Consider the following 25,055-nt stretch of genomic DNA (forward strand, 5'->3'; position numbering starts at 1 on the left):
CACTATGACTGGCCTTAATTTTTTGCATTTTATAACTGAAGACAAGGAAAGGTTTTTTTTTTTTTTCCTTTCTGAATTCTTTTAGACCAGGCCTCTTGGAGTCCAGGTTGATCTTAAACTAGCTATATGACTGAAGATGACCTTGGATTCTTGATTTTCCTGACCCCACCTCCCAAGTGCTGGTATTCCAGGCTTGTGCCACTATATCCAGCTTTTAAGAAATGGTTTACTAGTACTTGAATACTCTTGAATATGCTATTGGTTCTTGTGTAAAAAATACTTTGTCTGATGGGTTTAGGAACGTGAAAAAGAACTAGCATGTCTTCGTGGCCGATTTGACAAGGGCAATGTATGGAGTGCAGAAAAAGACGAAAAGCCAAGAAGCAAGCAACTAGAAACGAAACAGGTAATGTGAACAAGAAATATAAAAGTGATCTTGGTAAGAGAGTAGTAGTACAGCTTTGTACTTCTGGATTATAGGGTTTTTGTTTTGTTTTTGATTATTTTTTTTAAATGTATATAAGTGTTTTACCTGCATGTACATAAATGCATCACATGCATGCAATGCTTGTGGAGACCAAAAGAGGACATCAGAGTCGACAGTTGTTAGCTGCCATGTGGGTGCTAAGAACCGAACCTGGGTCCTCTGCAAGATAAGCCAGCGCTCCTGTAGTTTAATTTTTTTGTTTGCTTTTTGGGGGGGTGGGTCTCTCAGTCTAGCCCAGGCTGACTGCAAACTGGAAGTAATCCTCCTGTCTCAGGCTTCCAAATGCTTGGATTATAGGTGTGAACCACCATGCTAAGCTTTGTTAAATAAATTTTAAACACTTCCTGTTCCAATTTAATGTTACCCTTTCCATTCATAAGCCCTTAAATGTACATAACTCTTCTTTTCCTCTGATTTTTCCCCCCATTTTATTCATACTCTTAATCCTTTTCACTGATGAACTTGAAATCAAGTAAAAAGTGTTGTCATCATTCAATTTCAGAGCCTTCTTACTAGTCTACTTAAATGCTGGTTCTAAACTATTAGAATCTATGTTTTTCATTGATGACTATTTAGCTTTTAGGCTATGTGTAATCTTTTCAGTTACCATATACCTCCTAGGTGTTTCTTTTTCTTTTCTTTTTTTCTTGAGATATGGTCTCCCTATAGTCCCAGCTGGCCTGGAACTCACTGTGTAGACCTGGCTGGCCTTAATCTCAAAGAAATCTGTCTGCCTCTGCCTCCTGAGTGCTAGGATTAAAGGTGTACAACACCAAGCTCAGTTTCCTAGATTTTCTTTATTCTTGTTAAATTTCATTACTCTTCAGCAAAGCCCCTACTTACAGACATACACAGTCACACTTAAGCACATACTTGCAGTGATAATTTTCTACATTGATCACCAACTTGCCCGTCTTCCATTCCCATATCATTACCATAGCTTTGTTTCTTTTTCTTTTCCCTTCCCCTTCCCACCTGTTCCCTTCCTTCACTTTTCTTGCCCAAGTTCATCCCTGATCTTCATTGATCAATTTCAGTCATTTAACTTGCCCAGTTAGTAGCATTTGACATTGTTGATGACTCTTTTAATGATCTTTATTTGGCTGCCCCTATACCAAATTCCTGTGGTTTGTTCCTGTGTCTCTGGGGACAGTTACTGTTAGAATATTTTGTACTAAATAATACCTGGGAAGCTTACGAGATTTCTTCCAAAGCAGCAGCACTTATATATATGAACAGCATTCTGAACTCAATAACTAGCAGTGAGTTCAGGGATTTTCTGCTCCAGAAATTCATTTGTGAACATCGCAGAGCAGCCAAAGAGAAAATGCATTTGAGTGTGGTGTCATTAAAGTCAAGAGACAAGTGAACCTTTTGAGAAGAATGGTTTTGTTGGGCTTTCAATGGGTTTCCAGCCCACTGTGGGTTGAAATGAGAATGAGTCTGCTTGGGCTTATTTATTTATTTGGTTTTGGAGACAGGATATCACTGTATACATACTGAGGTTTAAAGTAAGAAGTTTGCTGTGAGGTGTCAGGAATAGTTTTGGTGATGTGAGGAAGGGAGGGTGGGTGCAGGTCGTTATGGATTGAGGAGGGATAGCAGGTGAAGAGCAGAGCCAGGTGGTGTTGGCAGGTTTTAGAATTTGGTTCTAAAGGGGAGGAAGAAGGAAGGTGGTATCTGGAAGAGATGAAAAAGCAAAGTAGGTTGTGCTCATTTTGTTCTTCCTGTGACTCAAGGAAATTTTAGTGTTGATGGAAAGGAATTAGTAAGAAGTAAGTAGAGAAGAGGAGATAAAAAGAAGTGATAATTGATGGAATAAGGGGAGAATGGATGAACTGAGAACAGAGATGGGGGCAGAATCATTAGTGTGCAAAAAGGAAGGAGGAAAACTGCAGGTGCTGGCTGTCCTAGAGCTTCGAGGCAGAATACTGATTGTCTGTTAGTTACTGTTATGGTCATTGCTAGGAAACGGAAGGTGCTTACTTTACTTCTCAGCCTTTTGACTAAGATAAGTGCAGGTGTAGGACAGGGAAGGTAATAAGTAGACTACTTCCTGGAAGGAAGAGATTTTCAGAATCAGAAAAGGGATCAGGATGGTAGATTCAGATGGGCTGTCCATTAGTTACTTTTTTGTTGCTATGATAAAATACTATGACCAAAAGCAACTTAAGGAAGAAAGAGTTTACTTTAGTGTACAGTGCCAGAGGGATAGTCCATCATTCTGGGGAAGGCATGTCAACAGTCAAGGGAAGCATGGTGGTAGGCTATTTCCATCCACACAGGATGCAAAGACAGGGTGTGGGTGTTATAAATCCCTAAGCCTGCCCTCAGTGATATATATTTCCTCCAGCAAAACTCTATTTCTTAAAAGTTCTATAACCTCCCCCAAACAGTACCACCAACTGGGAGCCAAGTGTTCAAATACATGAATCTGTGGGGACATTTCTCAGTTAAACCACCATAAACTGTGAGATCACAGATTTATAGTAAGACCAAATTGCACAGTTCTATCCAAAGAGCCTGGTGTAGATTTGAAGAACTTTGGTTGGTCTCAGATTAGGGTTTTGCCATACAAGAAATCTAGAAGTTTGATTGAAAGAGTTGAAAATAGTGATAGGGAAGTGGTTGCAGTGAAGGGTTATAAGGTCCACTCTGGGTGCTGGTGTAAGAAAATAGAAGGTAGAAATCAAAGGATGAAGAGCACCAAATGATCAGTGATCCCCAAGAGGCAACAACAGGCTCTGATAGGGATTCCTGAATGAGAGAGAGGGAGGGAGAGAGAGAGAGAGAGAGAGAGAGAGAGAGAGAGAGAGAGAGAGAGAGAGAGAGAGAGAGAGAGAGAGAGAGAGAGAGAGAGAGAGAGAGAGAGAGAGAGAGAGAGAGAGAGAGAGAGAGAGAGAGAGAGAGAGAGAGAGAGAGAGAGAGAGAGAGAGAGAGAGAGAGAGAGAGAGAGAGAGAGAGAGAGAGAGAGAGAGAGAGAGAGAGAGAGAGAGAGAGAGAGAGAGAGAGAGAGAGAGAGAGAGAGAGAGAGAGAGAGAGAGAGAGAGAGAGAGAGAGAGAGACAGAGAGAGAGACAGAGAGAGGGACAGAGAGAGACAGAGAGAGAGGGACAGAGAGAGAGGGGGACAGAGAGGGACAGAGAGAGACAGAGAGGGACAGAGAGAGACAGAGAGAGGGACAGAGAGAGAGGGACAGAGAGAGGGACAGAGAGAGAGAGGGACAGAGAGACAGACAGAGAGAGACACACAGAGAGAGGGACAGAGAGAGATAGAGAGAGAGGGAGAGGGACAGAGAGAGACAGAGAGAGAGGGACAGAGAGAGAGAGAGGGACAGAGAGAGAGATGGAGAGAGAGAGACAGAGAGAGAGGGACAGAGAGAGAGAGACAAAGAGAGACAGAGACACAGAGACAGAGAGAGGGACAGAGAGAGAGACAGAGAGGGACACAGAGAGAGAGGGACAGAGAGAGACAAAGAGAGGGAGACAGAGAGGGACAGAGAGAGGGACAGAGAGAGAGACAGAGAGAGAGAGATTATAGGGATGGTTGGGATAGGGTGTGTGGATTCAGAGAAGCAGAAACCAGTTTCAGGTGATACTGAGTTGGAAGTGGTGATGGGTTTTGCAGTTCACATGTTCAAGCACCTGAGAGGTCAAGGTGTTGTTTACATAGCCTTGCACCACCTTGATGATGCAGGTCTTGAATTAGAGATGTATTTGGGGAATTCAAAGGAGAAACTCATGGGTTATTGATACTTAGGAGTTCTGGATTGTTGGTGGTGGAGTGTACTACAGCCAAATGGCTGAGTCTTGCTCAGAATTGGCCCTTTAAAAGATAAGACACTAAAGAGGATGCTCTTCTCATGTTGTCAGGGCGTAGGTGAGAGATCTGCCTTTGCTTTGGAGGTTTGTAGATTTACTTTCTGCATTTATAAGATAGCTAGGTTTATCTATCTGGGCTAAAATGTAGACAGTGTTTGTTTACTATGGAAAAGCAGTCTGCAGTGAGACTGATGGAGAGGAAGGAGGTGGAGAGCATTACAAAAGCTAATATATACTGAGCGTCTACAATGTGCCAGTGCTCTAGTGGGCACTTATATCATCCCCACAATAACACTGTATGTTAAGCAGTAATATATTTTCCCTTTGGGAGGGAATGTCCAAGAATGCCCATCTGTTAAGCAAGAAAACTGGGGGTTCTACCCAGACCTTTTAGCCTTACCGCCTCGTCTTTTAACATGCAATGCTTATTCTTGGGCAGTGATTCATAGTTAAAGGAAGCAAAATGTAGTGATTTTGTTATGCTTATGTTTTCAAAGCTTTGAGTCAAGCATTTGAGAACAAGTGTAGTTGTTTTCCATTATCACCATAGCCATTTGTTTACTTAAATATTTGAGTAAAGAGCCCAGATGCCATGGTATCAAAGCACATACACTTTTTATTCTCAATGAGTTTTCAACTTCTGCAGTGCATTCTTAAGTCTTAATTTCCCTTACTCAAACTTCTTGCCCACCTTTAAAAAAATTTAAGAGTTTATTCACACTTGTGAGACAGTCTAATCTGGAACTTCCCAGAGTTTGTACACACACGCTTTCAGTTACTAACTGTGCAGGAGATTCTGCATCTCAGGTTTCTCATCTGTAAAATGGAGCCTAATTTGGAGGATTAGTGAGAGTCTTAGATGAGACAATAAAATGCTTAGGTGCATGACATTTTAAGCTTTGTGTATTAGCTGCTATTATTCTTGCTCTGTTACTAGGATTTCCTCTAGTCATAAAGTATTTTCTTTTGGTTTTTGAGACCGGGTCTTGCTATGTAGTACAGCCTGGCCTGGAACTTGGTCTATAGACCAGACTGGCATAAAACCTGCAGTGATTGTTCTCACCTGCCTCCAGGTGAGAGTAGTGGGATTACAGGTGTGCCTCCATGCCTTGTCATCGTAACACTCCTGGCAAGAATGGTTTATTGAGCACACTGCAAGTGAGCTGGGGACTGGGCAGTAACTAGAGGCCTGTCCATCATAAAGTCTTTAAACAAAGTAATGAATGTTTTCCTTCCATATATTTACTAATGAACAAAGATGCAAATGAGGATTTTTTTCTTCCTTATTTTTGAATCTGCTTTTGTCTACTTTGTTTTCCTCTACATTTTACTAAGTAAATGGTAATTAAATGGAATCCTTATGTCAGAACTGTCAGCAGATTATTTAGGCATGGGCTGAGATAAATGACATAGGGGAAATTGGTTTTCCCTTTTGTGTGGTTTTTGCTATAGTGATTTATATAAAATTGGACTCTGATGTGAATTTTCATTTTTTTGCTTCCTAATCTCTTAAAGATTTTATGTATTAGGAATTATTATCACTGTGGATTTTTTTTGAAGAAGAAGAAGACTGGGCTCTTTTAATGTACATTGTTTCTTTAATTCTCAAGAAACATAGAATGTTATTTAATAATAATCTTGTTTCATTTAACATATAGATTAGATAAGAACTATAATTCTTTTTAAAAAATTATTTTAATTATTTTGTGTGTCTGTTTGAGTGAATGCCCTGTGTGTGCAGGTGCCTGAAGAGGGTGTCCGACCCTAGGAGCTAGAGTTACATGCTGATGTGGATGCTGGAACTGACCTCAGGTCCTCTGGAATAGCAGCAAGTGCTTTTCACTGCTCAGCCATCTTTCAAGCCCTAAGATCCAGAATTCTGAGAAATAAAATATGCTCCTCCATTTGCTTTTTGCTTTTTGTAGGAAGTTCACTGTCAGAACACTCCCCTCAAGAAACATCAAATTGTTTCAAATACCCAGTCAATTTTGGCAACTGAGAAGGTGCCTGAGAATCAGACAGCAGCAAAGACTTCCAGTTCAGAACCTACAGGTTGGTGTTTTCCTTTCTGCATCACATAAAATGTTGCTTTTCGGTTGCCCGTAGATGTGGAAGTTGGAACAGAAAGGAGCAATACTGCTGTGGTATAAAAAGATAGATCCAGTTTTTCCTTGTCACTCAGCTTTTTCATTTGTGATTATTCAGTATGATACTTTCTTTTAGTTCCTTTCCAGAGTTAGAGCTCACTTTTTTTTTTTTTTTTCAAGTAGAAAGGGTTTATTTTGACTTATAGCCTTAAAAGATACAGTCCATCAATCATGATAGAGAAACCATGGTGTTCGGAGCAGGAAGCTGGCTGGTCACATTGGATCTACAATCAGGAAACAGAGCTATTTCTTGTTTCTTTAAGACAAGATCTCACTACCCAGACTAGCCTAGAACTTGTGATCCTCCTGCCTCAGTGTTCTGAGTGCTAAGATTATAGGTGTGAGTCACCACACCCAGTTTAACATAAACACTTATATTATTTTAATAAGTTAGGATAAAAATATCACATAAAATTTACCAACTTTAACTGAGTGTGGTGGTGCATGTCTGTAGAAATCTAAGTACTCTACAGGCTGAGACAGGGCAGGAGGATTGCTGGAAATTTTTGTTTTTTTGGTCTTTTTGAGACAGGGTCTCCTTGTAGCCCCAGTTGGCCTGGAACTCACTATGTAAACCAGGTTGGCCTTGAGCTCACAGAGCTCCACTTGCTTCTGCCTCCCGACTGCTGGGATTAAAGACATGTGCCACCATGCCTGGCAATTGCTGGAAATTTTAAGTCAACCTAAACTACATAGTAAGGCCCTGTGTCAACAAAGAAAAAGAGTACCTTGCCCCACCCAATTCTATTATTATTTTTAGGTGCACATTTCAGTGATGTTAAGTGTATTCATTTTGTTGTTGATCTTCAGAACTTTTTCATCTTTCAAAATTGAAACTGTACCCATTAAATGAAAATTACCAATATTCCTTTATCCTCCAGCCCATGGTAATCCCATTCCACTTTGTTTCTGTGAATTTGTCAATTTAAATATGTCATAGATGGAAACATGCAGTAGTCCCCTTCATCTTGAGAGGTGCACTCCAATATTCTCTAGTTGATGCCTGAAATTGTGACTAGCCACTGACCTCTATATAAACTATGTTTTCTTCCTGCAGTGTTGCCACATGAGCTCTGAGTTAGTCTCTCTTTGCATGTATTACACTATGTAGCACCCTTTATTTTAGTACTCTTGTGCTTTGTGGCCATTATTGAGGAACATAAGGGTTACTGGTAGTGGATCTGAGAACCTAGGTGTAAGAGACTAGGGAGTAGGCAGCACTTAGAGCCTGGATCCCTGGACAAAGAGATGGTTCACATCCTGGGCAGGATGGAGTGGGCTGGAGCTGAATAAGGCAGAAAGGCATGTGACTTTATCACATTGTTCAGAATGGTGCCCAGTTTAAAACTTAATATACATTTCTGGAGTTTCAACTTAATAATTTTGGAGTATGGTTGACAGCCGGTAACTGAAACTGGAAAGTGAAACACTAGATAATGGAGAACTACTGTAGGGACTGGAGAGATGGCTCAGTGGTTAAGAGCACTGGTTGTTCTTGCGGAGGACCTGGGTTTGATTACCAGCACCCACATGGCAGCTAACAACTGTCTATAACTCCACTTTTAGGGGATCCAATGCCCTCTTCTGACCTCTGTGGGCACTGCATGACCCGGGTACATCTACATATACACAGGCAAAACACTCATACACATAAAAATAACAAAAATAATTTAAAAATTGTAAAAGATTTACTAATTTTATTTTCTGTATGAGTGCCTGTATTGTATGTATGTGCATCATATGGATGCCTGGTGCCCACAGAGGCCAGAAGAGGGCATTTGGATCCCCTGGTGCTAGAGCTACAGGTTTTTGTAAGGCATCATGTGGGTGCTTTGAAACGAACTTGGGTACTCTGCAAGAGCAGCAAGTGCTTTTAACCACTGAGACATCTCTCCAGCCCCTTAGATTTTAACTTTTAAGACTGAATAATAGTCCATTGTATGTACATATCACATTTTGCTCACTATTCATCTGTAGATACATAGTGGAGCCCCTTCTACCTTTTGGCTGTTGTGAATAGTGCTACTGTCAGCATGGTTGCACAGATATCTGTTTCAGAGTTTTGGAGAAATACCTAAAAATAGTTACTGGATTGATTATATTGTCATAGTTGTACTATTTTATATTCTCACCAACAGGGCACAGGATTACAATTTTTCTGCTTCTTACCAGCATTCTTATTTTCTGTTTTGAGTATATTTTGTTGTTCTTGATGTTTTTGTTTTGGGTAGCAGTCATCCTAATGACTGTAAGGTGATGTCCCATTACGTTATTTGTGTTTCTTAATAGTAATGTTAGACATATTATTTTCTGTCATTTGTATATTTTCTTTGGAAAAATGACCCCCATCCCCCATTTTTTTTTTGAGACAAGACCTTGCTAGGTAGGCTAGGATAGCCTAGAATATGCTATGTTGCACAGGATGGCTTTGAATTCCCGATCTTCCTGCCTCCCCATCTCAGTTGTTGGGATTACAGGCGTGAGCCACTATGCCTGCTCCATTCATTTTTTTGTGTGTATGTGTAAGTTTGTGTGCATGTTTGTGTGGGGGAGGGGCTTGTATCCTCATGTGGATACACTTGGATATAGAGGTCAGAGATCAATCTTGGTTGTTGTTCCTCTGGAGCCATCTACCTTGTAGAAAACAAAAAGAGACAGACTGTCTCACATGGGACCTGTGGCTCACTGATTAGGTTAGGGCTGCTGGTCAGTAGGTCCAGGGATCTGCCTGTCTTTACCTCCTAGTGCTGGGATTACAAGTCAGTGCCGCCATGCCTGTTTTATGTGGGTGCTAGAGATGGAATTCAGATCCTCATGCTTGTTTGGCAAGCACTTTACTGTTGAGCTCTCTCTTCAATCTTTTCTCTATTTTTTAGTCATCTGATTTGTGGTGGTTGAGTTGTAGTAGTTCTTTGTATATTCTATCTAGATTGTAACCTTTTTTCAAATTAAAAAAATTTATTTTTGTGTTTTTGAGACAGGGTCTCCCTGTAGCCCCAGCTGGCTTGGAACTCACTATGTAGACCAGGCTGGCCTCGAACTTGCAAACACCTGCCGGTGCCTCTGCCTCCTGAGTGCTGGGATTAAATGTGTGCACCACCGCGTCTGGCTAGTTGTAATCTCTTAATCCCATCTATGATTTATAATCATTTTATCCTGTTTAAGAAGTTGCAATTTTATTGTCACTGTGTTGACTGTATTTGGTAAACAAAATTTTTTAAAGTTTGGTGTAGTTTCACATGTCTACTTTTTCTTTTGTTGCCTCTGCTTTTGGTTTTATATCTAAGAGATTACTGAAAATTCAACATTATGAAGCTTTTCCCCTATATAATTTAAGTTCTACAGTTTTGAGCCTTAAATTTAAACCTTCAATATATTTTTGCTAAGTTTTATGTATGACATAAGAGTCCAACCTCAGACTTTTGCATATGAATATCCAGTTTCCCCAGCACCATTTATTGAACACATTGTTCTTTTTACTTTTGACTCATCTTAATTCCTTTGTTGAATATTATTTGATTGCCTATGTGAAGATTTATTTCTGGCCTCTCTAGTGTACTCCATTGATCTATATTTGTATGCCAGTACCATACTGTATTGATGACTATAGTTTTGTTGATTTTTTTTTTTTGGTCTTCCTCTTTTTGTGGTGCTGAAACCCAGGGCCTCACACATGGCAGACAAACTACCACTGAGCTGAATCCCATTTTGGATATTCAGGGTTTCTTAGAGTCTATATAAATTTTAGGAGGAAACTTTCTGTTTCTTAAAGAGATTTTGATAGAGGTGACATTGAATGTACAGATTGCTTAGGTCATGCTGATATCTTACAATTATTAAGTCTTCTAATCCATGGAGTGTCTTTCTTTTTATTTTGTCTTCTATAGTTCCCTTTAGCGATATTTGTTGTTTTCAAGGACTAAGTTGTTCACTCTTCGGTAAGGTTTCACCGTAAATATTTTTATTCTTTTGGTACTTCTACTTTTTGGAGACAGGGTCTCATCCAGCCTAGGCTGAGCTCCAACTCATCACTATCTAGCCAAGGATTCCCTTGAACTTATGTTCCTCTTGCCTCCATTTCCTAAGAGCTGGAATTACAGAGTTATACCACCATACCTGGTTTTATGCAATGCTGGTGAATGCTAGGGCTTCAGGCATGCTAGGCAAGCACTCTATAAACTGAACTATACCCCCAGTCTTCTTTTTGGAACTATTATGAATAGAATTGTTTTTGACATTTCTTTTCAGATTGTTCATTTCTTGTGTAGATTTAATTATTTTATTTTAATTTATTTAATTTTATTTATTTAATTTATTATTATTTTATTTATTTCAGATGTGAGCTAGCACCTGTATGTTGAGATAATTTTCTTTAACATTGCTAAATTGGCCAAATTTATTAGTTCTAACAGGTCATGTGAAGCTTTTTTTTGGTAATCTTTAGGGTTTTCAGCATATTAAATGTCATATGTGAACAGAAATAATTGTAATTTCTTTCTAATCTGGATGCCTTTGTCTTAATTGCTTTGGCTAGGACTTTGGATATTAAATCCAGTAGTGAGAGCAGGTATCTATTAAAGGTTAAACTACCAGGCTCTTATTAATGAGTGCGATGTTAGTTGAGGGCTTTTCCTATTTGGTCTTTATTGTGTGAGGAAGTTTCCTTGCTGTCCTAGTTTCTGAGTGCTTTTTGTCGATATTTATTTTTCCTTTTTGAATTTTAGTTTATTTTTTATTATATGTGTATGAGCATATTGCCTGCATGCATGTAAGTGCATACATGTTGTGTAATGCCCAAGGAGGTCAGAAGAGGGCATTGGATTTCCAGGAACTGGAGTTACAGATGGTTGGTAACCACTATGTGGGTCCTGGGAATCAAACCCAGGTCCTCTGGAAAAGAAGAGCAGCCAGTGCTCTTAACTGGTGAGCCATCTTTCCAGCCCCTCCCTTTTTTTTTTCTTTTCAGTTTTTGAGATGGGTCTTACTATGTAGGCCTGGCTGCCCTGGAAATTACAAACTAGACCTGGCTGGCCTCAAATTCACAGAGATTCACTTGCCTCTGCCTCCGGAGTGCTGAGATTAAAGGCATGTGCCACCCATGCCTGGCTGGCACTTTTTTTTAAGTGAAAAGCAGATTGCAGAGCAGTTTGGATAAACAATAACTTGATAATATTTGCGATCTTTTTTCTGTTGGTGGGGAAGAAGACAGGAAAGCTAAGAGAGGTAGGTATTTTGCTGGCTTTCTATGTATTTCTAGACTTAAATATTTTAAAACAAATGTGTAGTTTTGTAGTAATATGATTCACTAATTTAAAATTTTAGGTTATATTTACTAATTTTGTCTTTCTCAAAAATTTTTTTAGGTTTCACTGAATCCAAAATGACAAAGTCTAGCCCGTTGAAAATAACATTGTTTTTAGAAGAGGAAAAGTCCTTAAAAGTAACATCAGACCCAAAGATTGAGCAGCAGACCGGTTAGTTTATATTCTTTTTTTCTTATTAGTTCTTATTATAAGAAATAATATACAGTATTCTTTATTTTTTTTTCATTTATTTAATAACCACATGATTAGAAGAAGCATTCCTTTACAGCCTTAACATTTTTTAAATGTCCTGTGACTATAATAATTTTTTTTTCAAGCTAGGAAATATTTTACTTTCCATTAAGGTGTGGTACTATTAATAGTTATTTTTAGATCACAGAGCCCTATGAAAATTACCCTAGATGGTTGTTAATATTTTCCTATTGCTGATTGCTACATGAGTGGACAGATCCTAACAACAGGAGAGAGTCATTTGAAGGAGTGTTTTTGAGCTTTATTTATTTATTCATTTAGTTTTTAAATTTTATTTTTATTTTATGTGTATTCTTGTATTGCCTGCATGTAGGTAAGTGCACCTGTGTTATGCAATGCTCTTGGAGGACAGAAGAGGCTGTCAGATCCCCTGGAACTGGAGTTACAGACAGTTGTTAGCTGCCATGTGGGTGCTGGGATTTGAACCCAGGTTTTCTGCAAGAACAACCAGTGCTCTTAACCACTGAGCCATCTCTCCAGCCTGAGCTTTATTTTTTATATGTATATATATGTGAGTATGTGCATATGAGTGTGGGTGCCTGCTGAAGCCAGAAGAGGGTATCAGATCCCCTGAAACTGGAGTCATAGGCAGTTGTGAACTACCTGACGTGGGTGCTGGGAACCAAACTTACATCCTTTGGAGGAGCAGAACATGCTCTTAACTGCTAAGCCATTTCTCTAGCTCCCAAAAAAGTGGTTTATGAAAGTCATAATCCTGAGTTCCTATTTGATACTCTTTTTAAATATAAAACATTAAATATTAAATACAAAATATTAAAAATAAATTTGATAGATCTAATCTTTATATCAGAAATACTGGAATTTTGAAAGTGTATCTTGATTTTAAATGTATTGGATGTTGCTTTTTACCCCACCTGTTGTTGCTAGGAAGTTGTTTCTTGGGTTCTGTCCTCCTCCCTGTTTATTTTAGTAAGCATCAAACTAGGTCTTCTCTGCCATCTTTGAATGATGCCACCATTGAAATATTTTTCAGAAGTGGTACGTGAAATTGAGATGAATGTGGATGATGATGATGATATCAATAGCTCTAAAGTCATTAATGACATCTTCAGTGACGTCCTAGAGGAAGGTGAACTGGATGTAGAAAAGAGCCAAGAAGGGATGGCTCAAGTGGAAGGAGAAAACAATGAAGAGCAGGAAGATGCACTGAATATTTCTTCAATGTCTTTACTTGCTCCATTAGCTCAGACAGTTGGTGTGGTAAGTCCAGAGGTAAGAAAAGGCTAAATAAGAACAGGCACATAACAAAATAAACTAAGTAAAACTGCATACCTCCCCCACTTTTGGTTGATATGAATTTGGTACTGGAGCCAATTGGATCTTGCCAATCTACTAAAATTCTCTTAGAATGTAAAACTCTAGTGGTTTTCTATGGATGTTAGGTAAGCATTAATGCATCTTTTTGTGTGTGTGTGTGTCTTTTTTTTTTGAGACGGGATCTCTCTATAGTCCCAGCTGGCCTGGAACTCACTATGTAGACCAGGCTGGCCTTGAACTCAGTAGAGATCCCCCTGAGTCTGCCTCCTGAGAGTGCTGGGATTAAAGGTGTGCACTACCACGCCTGGCTCATTAATGCATCTTAATAGGCATGACATTTAGGCCCAAATCCTGGCTCTGGCATTTTGTGACTGTTACTTAGCCTCTCTGTGCCACAGTTTTCTCATCTATTAAACAAGGTCAACAATTCTTCCATGGGACCCAGGTTTGATTCCCAGGACCCACATAGTGGTTCACAACCATCCTTTACTCCAGTTCCAGAGAATCTGACTCTCTTCTGGCTTCCACAGGAACTTGACCAGCACAGGTGCACTTACATGTACACAGGTGAAATACTCATACACATAAAAACAAAAAAATATAAAACAACTATTCACAGAATATTTATACTGAATTGTGTATTATAGTGATAGATTTCAAATCATGTGTAGTTAGATATGTGTAGTTATATGCAAATTCAGCACCATCTTATATATTTTCTTTTTTTTTTTTTTTTGGTCTTTTTGAGACAGGGTTTCCTATAGCCCCAGGTGGTTTGGAACTCGCTATGTAGACCAGGCTGGCCTCGAACTCACAGAGTTCTGCCTCTGCCTCCCAAGTGCTGGGATTAAAGGCATGCGCCACCATGCCCAGCTCATTTTATATATTTTCATGTCAATTTTCAAAGCTCAGTAAAGAAAGCATGGGAATCTGAGAAACACAGCAACCAGGGAGCCTGACCTCTCCCTTCTCAGACCCATCACCGCTAAGCATCATGGATTACAAAGGCTTACACAGAAGCTATACAGAAGCAAGGCAGCTCCTTGTTACTTCTTTCAGCTCTTCCTTACTCTTCAGTAAGGTGCTGGTAGAAAGTGCAGGCAGAAGTAAAGTCAACACAGTGGAAGGAACAAAATGCAAGTACAAGCTGCAGAATGTGAGCTTCATTATTCAAACATGAGTTAAAAGCCCTGTCTTCATCCAGACCTGATACTACATACTGTGAAGATCAAGGTTAACATTTGTAGTGGACCTTAAAATTCAGTGCTTTATTTAGCATAGCTCTCAGTAGCAAATTTCCATGATGAGACAGACACCAGAAGTCTTTAGTACCCTTAATGGCACAGTTCTCTTGACCCTACATCATAGGGCTGATGTCATTACTAAATAATATTAATATTTAGGACCAGACATTTAACTAACATTCACTGAGACCTAACCTCTGTTATTTGCTAACATCCCAAATTGAGTAACTATAACGCTAGAGTTGGTTCAATTAGCAATATTTTTATTTAGAAATTTAGTTTGGTTTTTATTTTGAGATGGTCTTCTGTGGCCCAGGCTGGCCTTGTACTTAGGTTGATGCAAAAGGAACTGCAGTTTTAGATCATAATTTTAAATCATTATAACAGGCTCATCTCTCTTAGTCAAATAAGTAACCAATAACAGTGAACACATTTGCTAATGAGAAGTAAATTTGTTTAATCCTGCAGGGTAAAAATCTGTGCTTCAGGGTTTGATGAACTCTTGGAAAGCATTTTCTGCATCCTATTGGTTTTAGAAGTGTTTTCCCTACGTAAAGTTGTTGAGATTTTGAAGAAGTGCTAGTTGTGTAAATATAGCAGATGAGGCAAAACTTCCTAGCCAGCCAGTTCAGCTTTTGAAGTTTGGCTGTGTGATGTTATGTGGGGTGTTGTAGACAAAATGGGCTTTTTCTGTTGAGTAATGCTGACTGCAGGCACTGCAGCTTTTAGTGCATTGTGTGGGTTTGCAGAGCGTACCTGTCAGGTGTAAAGGTTTTGAAGGAATTCAGAAATCTGTAGGACTCAAGCCAACATCAGACCCTCACACAGTGACCATGTTTATTGTTGCTGCAAGTTTGGCTTTGGGTAGTGCTTTGGAGCCTTTTCTTGGTCCAGCCACTGAGCTGGTCATCCTTGGTTGTTGTATACAATCTACTTTTCATTTCATGGCACAGTATGATCAGGAAATAGTTCATTGTTGTGTAAAATAAAAGAGGATGACAATTTTTTTTTTTTTTTTAATATTCGGTCATCTCATGAGGCATCCACTTATTAAGCTTTTTTACCTTTCCAATTTGCTTCAACTGCTAAATCATCATTGAATGGTCCATATTCAGTTCTTTGGCAACTTCTCATTAGTTATAAGAGGTTCACCCTCTGATGACTGCTCTCAGTTGGTGACTGTCAACTTCTGAAGCCCAGCTTCTATGATCCTAATTTTCAAGGCTCATCTCCTTTGCAAAAGTTCTTCAACCACCACTATATGTGTGTTCCTGGACCAAGTGTTGCGTTGATGATGTTGCAAGTTGTCTCAGCAGTTTTATGACTCACTTTGAATTCAAATAAAATTGTCTGAATTTATTGTTTGTTTAACATTTCTGTAGTATAAAATGAATATAAACATGAAGTAATAAGTCATCAGTAAAAAAATAAAGTGAGAAATGTTTATTAAAATGTTGTATAGCGTAACTACATTTATTAAGAATATGCGCCAACATTAACAAACTTAAACAGAGAAGAAAAATCACACTTTCTTTTGCAACAACCTAATATGCACATGATACTGACCTTCAGCTCTCAGCAGTCCTCCAGCCTCAGCCCCCCAAGGGCTTGGATTATAGGCATGAGCCTCTTGCCAACAGAGGAAATGCTTAAAAAGAATTACTAGTGCACCAGTTGTCTTTGTTTTTTATCCATTTGCTTTTTAGGAGCATATTCTAGTTTGTTCTGCTTTATGAAAAAATCAGTGGACTTCTTAGATATTTAATTTTTGATAGTGGAGAAAAATTCCTTGTTTTCTCAGAATTAAATGAATTATTTAGGATTAATGTTATTTATTCATAATATCTAGTATGTGAATCCTGTGTTTGGTGACACATACCTATAACCCTAGGTCTCAGAAGGGAGGCTAAGGCAAGAAAATTGTGAGTTGGGGGCCATCCTAGACTACATAACGAAGACCCTGTCTCCTAAATAAAAATAAAAAACAAAAATTGAAAATAAAATCTAATATTAATGTGCTTTTCTGCAGAGTGTACTTTCTTCACCTAAAATGGAATTCAGAGACACTAGCCTAAGTGCCGAAAGTCCCAAACCAGGAAAATTCCAGAGAACCCGTGTCCCTCGAGCTGAATCTGGTGACAGTATTAGTTCCGAGGATCGTGATCTTCTCTATAGGTAAGGACATTTGGGGAAGGTGTTCACGCATTGTATTGGTTTACATTGACATAAATAGTGTTGGAACTTACAATGTGATTTATAATCACGTCTATCAAAGTTTGGGATAACTTTTTATGACATTGGAGGTTGAACTCAGGGTCTCATGCTTCCTAAGCATGAGGCCTGCTACTGAGCCACATCCCCAGCTCTGGGCTCTGGAACCACTTCTGGCAGCTTCTTTTTCACCAGTGGCATTTCCATTCTGGTGAAATATGCTAACATTTTAAATATCAAATTCAGGGTAGTGCTCAGTGTATTACTGAATTTTCTAACAGTCACTTTCTTCCTGAAGCATTGATGCATATAGGTCTCAAAGATTCAAAGAAACGGAACGACCTTCAGTAAAGCAAGTGATTGTCCGGAAAGAAGATGTTACTTCAAAATTGGATGAAAAGAAGAATGCCTTTTCTTGTCAAGTTAATATCAAACAAAAAATGCAGGTATGCACCTGTGTGGAAAGGGAATTTGGAATGTTTCTTACTGGACTGTGCACTCTTTGAAGACAAAGGCTCACCCCTATTAATCTCTGTACCCTGAGTGATTAGAGTCACTGAACATGCACAGGAGCTCAGTAAATTATTCTTGGATTCAATTTAATTTTGGAAAGACACTCTTTAGAAAGTTGGACATGAGTTCATATTGCTCAATTTTCTTTTTGAAACATGCTTGCCATAAATATCATTAAATTGTCACTATTGGGTAGGGTACAGCTATTGACTAGCATGTGTGAGGTTCTAATCCTCATGACCACATATGTACATGCATACACAAAATTATTTGGTGAAGTGTGAAACTTACTGTGGTTTTCAAAGGTTTTTGTGCTAAGAAAAGCAGGGTTTTTTGTTTTGTTTTGTTTTGTTTTTTTGTTTGGTGGTATGTATCACCACACCCAGCTTTTGATGGTGGAGTTGGAACTTCAAACTCAGATCCTCAAGATTGTACAGCAAACACTTTGCCCCCTCAGCTATCCTCCCCACCCCAACTCCTCATTGAATGATTTTTTTTTTAAATGAAACGCAAGTCATAATTCAAACAATTTTTAAAAAAATCTTTTTGGTGTTTTTGAGACAGGGTCTCCCTGTAGTGGAGCTGACCTGTAACTTACTGCATAGACCAGGCTAGACTTGAACTCACAGAGATCACCAACCTCTGCCTCCCAAGTGCTGGGACCAAAGGTGTGTGCTACCATGCCCAGCTTAAACAGCAATTTTAAAAATCAAATACGCTGATATGATCTAATGCTATAAGTTATTTCATGGATACTAAGGAACGGCGGTAGGAAAATATTAGAAGTTTTGTTTTCTTGAAGTAAACTATTAGGAGCAGGAAACCCTGCACTCTGCATACATCATAAAAGTGCATTTCATAATATACAATAATCAGGAATCTGAGCTGAGGGCTTTCTAGCAGTGGTCATTGGTGTTCTGCGATGTGACTGCATGCACTAAGTACAAAGTGTGCATGTTGTGTTTCAGAAGTATGGCTGCAGGGAAGTTGTGCAGTATAACACAGATGAGTGCTGCCACAAATATCTTGGATTCATTATGTAATTTGATTTTGAATTAATGTTTGGTTCTATGTGTTCAGAAACCTTTTACTGTTACATTTTTGTGTGTGTGTGATCTCCACATTGTTATGTGACCCACAGTTTAAGAAGCAGTGTTCTAGAAACTTGTGCACTGAAACTCATATTTTGACTTTCTCTGAAAAATTTACAAATTATGCAATCAATTTAGTTAGAATTAAAGTTTAAATGAAGTGATAATGGTGTTTAAAAATGTGGACTTTTTTCTCCAATGGTTTCACTAGGAACTCAATAATGAAATAAATTTGCAACAGACAGTGATCTATCAAGCTAGCCAGGCTTTGAACTGCTGTGTTGATGAAGAACATGGGAAAGGGTCCCTAGAAGAAGCTGAAGCAGAAAGACTTCTTCTGATCGCAAGTATGTATGATGTACTTAAGATGATCTCTACAAAATTTCTAACTAGTGAAAACTCACTTTCTCTGGCATATTCAGAAATCCGCAGTTTTAGAGAAAGTACTTTTTTGATCATATGTTTCAGTTGAACTATTTTTTGTTTAAAAGATTGTGAAAGCTTTCCAGTTAAAATATTTTGCATCTATATACAAACAAAAATTGGTTTGCATGTGAAGTAAAAGCAATTGGAATACATTTGAAGAAATATAATATCCTAAATGAAGATACATATACACATTATTTTTGTTATATATGTGTGGTGATAATGGCGCATGTTGGGGTAGGAAGATGATACCACATAGAAAGCTGATCAAGTTAGTGTATTATAAGAAGTTGGTAAACAGATGAGCTGGTGACATTTTACCTAAACAGCTCCATGAAAGAAAAAGTTACAATTTTGTTTTTGTTCTTTTATTTGTTTGCCACATCAGTGTACTTTCTTGAAGTGCCTCTCATTTCAGAACAGTTACAATTTTAATCTTTGGAATTTTTTTTTGCATATTTTTACATAGCTGAAAAGAGAGCACTTTTGATTGATGAACTGAATAAACTGAAGAATGAAGGGCCTCAGAGGAAGAATAAGGCTGATGTCATACCTCAGAATGAATTTGTCCCATCCAAAGGATCAGTTACTTTGTCAGAAATCCGCTTGCCCCTAAAAGCGGATTTCGTCTGCAGTACCGCTCAGAAACCAGGTATGGTGTGATGATTTTTATTTGTACCACTATATCATGCATTAAATTTTAAGTGCATTGGATTTGTTAAGGAAAAGTATATGTAAAGCATGCATGTAGATACAAAACTTCTATCATGTCTTTAGTTCCCTTTTTAAAGAAATGTATATATATATATGGAATACCTCAAAAGTAAGGCTAAACAGAATTTTATTTTTATTTTTTGTTTTTTTTGGGGTGGGGGCGGCTTGGATCTCACAGAGATCTACTTGTCTCTGCTTCCCGAGTGCTGGGTTCAAAGGCATGTACCACCACGCATGGCTCAACAGTGAACTTTTTAAAACCGAAAATCCACTAAAAATCATCTCTGAATCAAGTGGGTAAATTGAAATCTGACAGCAGAACCCAAAAACAAAGCAGGGTTATTTCTAGGAAACAGTAAAATTAAAGCTATGTTAAGAATTAGAACTGTTTTAAGATTCTTTTTTTTTTTTTTTTTTTTTTCGCATTTTTGTTTGATTAGAACTTTCTCTTTCAGAGAAAAGAAGTCTAGCCGATAGGTGAGAAATGAATTTCAGGTTTGGGGAGAGGAAAAATGGAGGTCTGTAAAAGTTTGAGCCTGCAACAGGGCCTAGTGAATAATCCTATATCCCAGCTACTTGGGAGGCTGGGGTAGGAGGATTGCAAGTTCAAGACCAGCTTGAGCAGCTTGGTTAGTGACACCCTGCATCTCAAAATAAAAAATAATAAGAGTGCTAGGGATGTAGCTCAGTGACAGATGTTGTTTTAGGTGTACAAATCCTGGAGTTCAGTATCTGATACTTTAAAGTTTGAGCACTTGATGGTTGTGGTGGCTCATGCCTCTAACCCCAGCAGTTCAGCGGACTGCAACAGTAGGATTGCCTCAAATTCAAGGCCAGCCTGGGTTGCAGAATGATTCCCTGTCTATAAACAAATGAACAAGAGAAGGAAAAAAAAAAAAGAGCATTATTGTAGAAATGAGCTAATTTCAGTTCTAATTTTTGCTGTTGCCTGATTTTGGTATAATGTAGGCAGAAAATTGTTGGTAATTTAGTATTATTTGCCTTGTGATATATGGTTATTTAATGATAAATTGTGATAAAATAATTCATGTTTTAGTAGAAAATATCCCTGAGTAACTCAATGTATTTTAATCTCAATTTTGTTTTTTTTTTTTGAGTCAGGGTCTCCCTGTAACCCCAGCTGGCCTGTAACTTGCTATGTAGACCAGACTGACCTTGAACTCACAGAGTTAATCTTAATTTTAAAATAATCATAATTGATCCTTTGGAGGTTGGAGGTACATGCGCTTCTGTCCTCCAGTCCATACCATGCCCTGTTGCTGCTCAGTGATGAGAAGACTCTGCTGGGCGAGCTCCCAATTGACTGCTCTCCAGCCCTGGTACGGGTAATCAAGACCACATCTGCTGTGAAGAACCTGCAGCAGCTAGCCCAGGATGCTGATCTGGCCTTATTACAGGTGGGGTCCTGGGGGCCTGGAAGGGTGGGAAGAAGAGACTTGTGGGTATATACAGAGCAGGCAGCCTGTGGGTGGAGGTGGAAGGTGCTGAGACATCAGGAAAGCAGATTGCTTTCCATGGCTGCATCCCCAGGGCCCCTTTGTATCATAGATAGATACTACATGACTTGCCACAGATCAGGGTGGTTCTTGGGTGGGAGACTTGGGGTTCTGGCATCTACATCCTCAGAGTTGTCTTGGTGAGACACAGGACTGAATTCTGTTGAGCAGAAGTGAGGCAAGCCATGGGAGAAAGGAGAGAGGTGCTCCCAGCAAAGGCCTAGAGCACAGGTGGGGAAGGTAGGAAGGAGTATGCAGGGAATCCTCCAGCTTAGGAGAGTTTTTTAAAACATTTTATTATTTATTTATTTATTTATTTATTATTTATTTATTTTGGTGACTCAATGAGTTTAAGTTAGGGTTGCTTATAGGAGCATAAGTGAGAGGTTATTTATAGTAGTATGGGCACCTTATCAGTGATTGTACCACTGAAGGAAATTTCTCCCTCTCTGCTGCAGCCATCAACTGTCAGTGTCTGTTCAGGAAGAGGTGGGCCTTGTGACCACCTCTTCCCATTTACTCACTTATTTTAAATTTTTATTTATTGTGTTTGTATGTGTGTTTGTGCGAAATGTAGGTGCTTGGATACATGTTCAGTGACATGTATGGAAGCCAGAGGACAACTTTGTGGAGTCTGTTCTCTCCTTCTACCTTTATGTAGGTTCTGAGGATTGAACTTAAGTCTCCAGGCTTGTGTGGCAAGCAGGCCCTTTAGCTGCTGAACCACTTCTTGGGCCCCTGTTTATTATTGTTTTTATATAAACAAATAACATAGTTTCTACTTATTTGGTTTAACTTTTTCTTTTAAACTTCATCAATACATTTTGGCTTTAGAGCATTAAAAATACAATGAAATATTACAAAAACATGTACAATTTTGTATGAGAATTTTATACTCTCACCACATGAACTTGATGAATAGTGCATACTATTAAAAAAGTAATGATGAAAGATATTTAGTAGTAGCGTAATGAAAACAAGCCCCTACATTCTAGAAAATGGTCTAATTCTACTTTTTGCCCAAACTAATAGAATATTGAGTTTATTCATACCAGTCTATCGCTGAAGAGAAACAACACAAAAGCATGAAAATAAAATTGTATGATTCTGATAGAACACTACCAATAGACATAAAAGCATAAAATATTCAGGGAAAATCAATTATCTTACTCCATTATGGGCTATTAGGTTTCTGGAGTTCCATTATATATGCACTTACTTTACTTGCTAATTTTATTTTGAAACTTCTAAAAAATCTCATTTGCAACTTAAATCACATTAGACAGAAGTCTTAGCATTTTTTTTAGAAGAAGCATTTCATTACAACAGCATTGACATATTCAATAACAATTTCCAGAGATAAGATGCATTTCTTTGAAAATTGGCTGTAAATGTTTAGGTTTACATTTGAATTAATACAGTTATACAATATTGTACTCAGTATAAACCCTATAAGACATAAAATTAAATGAGGTTTTAAACTTTAAAAAAGATCTCCATTTCATTATTAAAATAGTTTCATACAGAAAAATTCATTTTTAATACAATTGACACTAAGATGCACATGCGTTTCTAATCTCTATATATCTGATTATTGCTAGTCACAGTCAGTTACTTTCTGAGCTCCATGGCATCTCAGCACAGATATAAAGTCATCAGGTAGATTTCAGTGGTAATGTTTTTCACATCTACTACTTATTAAGGAGCAAATTTTTATGCTTTGAAGAATTATTTTTTTTCTTTTTTTTTTTAAAATTTATTTATACACCCACTTCTCAGGTAGCACCCTCCCATAGCCTCACTCCCCACTCTAGAGCCCTTATACTCTGATATCCCTGTTACTGTCTGCTGTGTTGTCGGTACCCCCAGCCATTCCCCACTACTTGCCCTTCTGATGAAACTAGTCAACCTATCTAGAGGGCTTTGTTTTAGGAGGGTCAGCTGTTCCTCATCTAGCGGTAATCAGTTGTCTGTATTCCTTTGGATAAGATTGGGGTCTGCTGTTCAATTTTCTAGTTCTATGCTGAGTTACTATCTGGGAATCCCTTTGGCCACAGTGGCCAACAACTCAAAAGAAGGTATTGCCTGTCTGGCATTGTTGCTTGTTATGTAGCCTTTAGCTATACATATGGACTCTTACGAAGTTATGTTGGCCCTTTTATTTTTTGGTTATACTTTCCTTTTGGGTGTTTAAGGCCATACAGTTGGTCCAGGTAAAACGATTTATTTTTATTCTTAAGGTCGTTTGAGGATCTGTTCCTCAGGGGTCACATGGGCTTGGGAGGAGCCCCTGGCTCCTTTCTTTTACCAGTTCCACCTATGTGAAGATAAGTCAAAGGTCCTGCTCGACCATGGTTGGCTTCACTTGGAAGCATGGAGGAAATGATTTCTCTGTATTGACCCTTTGTAGACTGGACACTGGTTCAGGTCCGTCTGGTGGGGTCTCCTCGGTCTCCTTGATCAAGAGGACAGGTGACCCACCACCTTTATAGGACATTTTTGAGAGATGCTTATAGTCCCCTGGAACTAGTCGACCTAGGAGGGCAAGGAGCAAAAAGTGTCCTTTATGTCCCTCTGAACAAATTATTGTAGACCTCAAAGTATGTCCGTTAAATACCCAAGAAGGTTAGTTTCACCAATCTGGTATTTTTAATTACTGTGTCATGTAGATAAATCTTGGGCAATGACCAGTTGTTCTCAGATAAACCTTACCTAGACATATATTTCTTGATCTCCTATGTATAATTTGTCAATAGGTTGTAGGAGTAATATGGTTTTCTGTGGTTTTCAAAACTAGCTAGACATTATCTCTCACCCCTTCATCATGGTTTTCCCACTTAAGGTGCCCCCATTTACCCCCTTTCTCCCTTACTAATACCCTTCTCCTACGGTCCTACCTCTCTTGAGCTCCTTCTTTCCCTTTATCCCCCAGGTTCCTTGTATACCCTTCCCTCCCCCCTCCCTTAAACTAACACAATTTTTATCCATATCTCCACTATTAAGGCCTGTTTCCTACAGTTCTTTCAGGTTCTTTCTTTTCCTTTACCTCCGTTTCCTTTCCATTATCTTGGTGTTCCTGCAGTTATATCTGGATACATACTCACTTATCAGGGTTTGATGCTAGGATCCACATATGAGGGCGAACATGCTTCATTTGTTTTTCTGAGTCTGTGCTACATCACTTAGAATAAGTTTCTAGTAACCTTCCATGTCCCTGAAAATTTCATGATCTCATTTTTCTTCACAGCTGAGTAAAATTCCGTTGTGTATGTACACCATGTTTTCGTCATCCATTGTTCTGTTGATGGGTACTTCGCTGGTTCCAGTTCCTTGTTATTGTGAACAATTCAGCAATGAACATGGATTTGTAAGTATCTCTATAAAGATACTTTCACATCAATGTCTTAATTCTTGCTCTTATTTCCTGAGCAATTGATGTCCAGTTTAGAAAATCCTTTCCTACGCCTATATTGTGTAGGTTTTTCCCAATGTTTTCTTCTAATAGTTTCATGCTGTACATTGAGTTCTTTGAGCCATTTGGAATTGACTTTTGTGCAAGGTGAAAGATATGGGTTTAGTTTCATTCTTCTACAAGTGGAAATCCAGTTTTGCCAGCACCATTTACTGAACATGCTTTCTTTCCTCTGATTAATGTTCTTGGCCCCTTTGTCAAATATCAGATGGCTGAAGTTGCATTTGCTCGTATTTGGGTCTTCAGTTTTGCTCCATTTGTCTATGGGTCTATTTTTGTGCCAGTGCCATGTTGTTTTTATGACTATAGCTCTGTAATACAGCTTAAAATCCGGTATAGCAATGTCCCCGGCATTGCTCTTAGTGCTCTGTGTTGTTTTGGCTATCCAAGATCATTTGTGCTTCCATATGAATCTTAGGATGGTTTTTTCCAACTCTGTGGAAAATGTCATGGGGATTTTGATTAGCATCACATTGAATCTATAAATGACTTTTGGTAGGATGGTCATTTTCACAATATTAATTCTTCCAATCCATGAGCATGGGAGGTCCTTCCATCT

General features: G+C 38.6%; 1 protein-coding gene across 1 annotated transcript in view; it reads left to right on the forward strand.

Annotated features, from left to right (window-relative positions):
- Nucleotides 1–25,055, forward strand: part of Anln (anillin actin binding protein) — a 90,698-nt gene that overhangs the window by 22,349 nt on the left and 43,294 nt on the right. The window contains 11 exon segments of the mRNA XM_029558980.1: nt 299–406; nt 6,233–6,359; nt 11,818–11,928; nt 13,025–13,263; nt 16,582–16,727; nt 17,062–17,209; nt 18,579–18,714; nt 19,263–19,452; nt 20,769–20,794; nt 23,567–23,624; nt 24,549–24,578. Coding sequence (XP_029414840.1) covers nt 299–406; nt 6,233–6,359; nt 11,818–11,928; nt 13,025–13,263; nt 16,582–16,727; nt 17,062–17,209; nt 18,579–18,714; nt 19,263–19,452; nt 20,769–20,794; nt 23,567–23,624; nt 24,549–24,578 — 1,319 coding nt within the window.

The sequence above is a fragment of the Nannospalax galili genome, unplaced genomic scaffold (genome assembly GCF_000622305.1).
Source record: "Nannospalax galili isolate Female #2095 unplaced genomic scaffold, S.galili_v1.0 scaffold1149, whole genome shotgun sequence".
NCBI lineage: Eukaryota > Metazoa > Chordata > Mammalia > Rodentia > Spalacidae > Nannospalax > Nannospalax galili.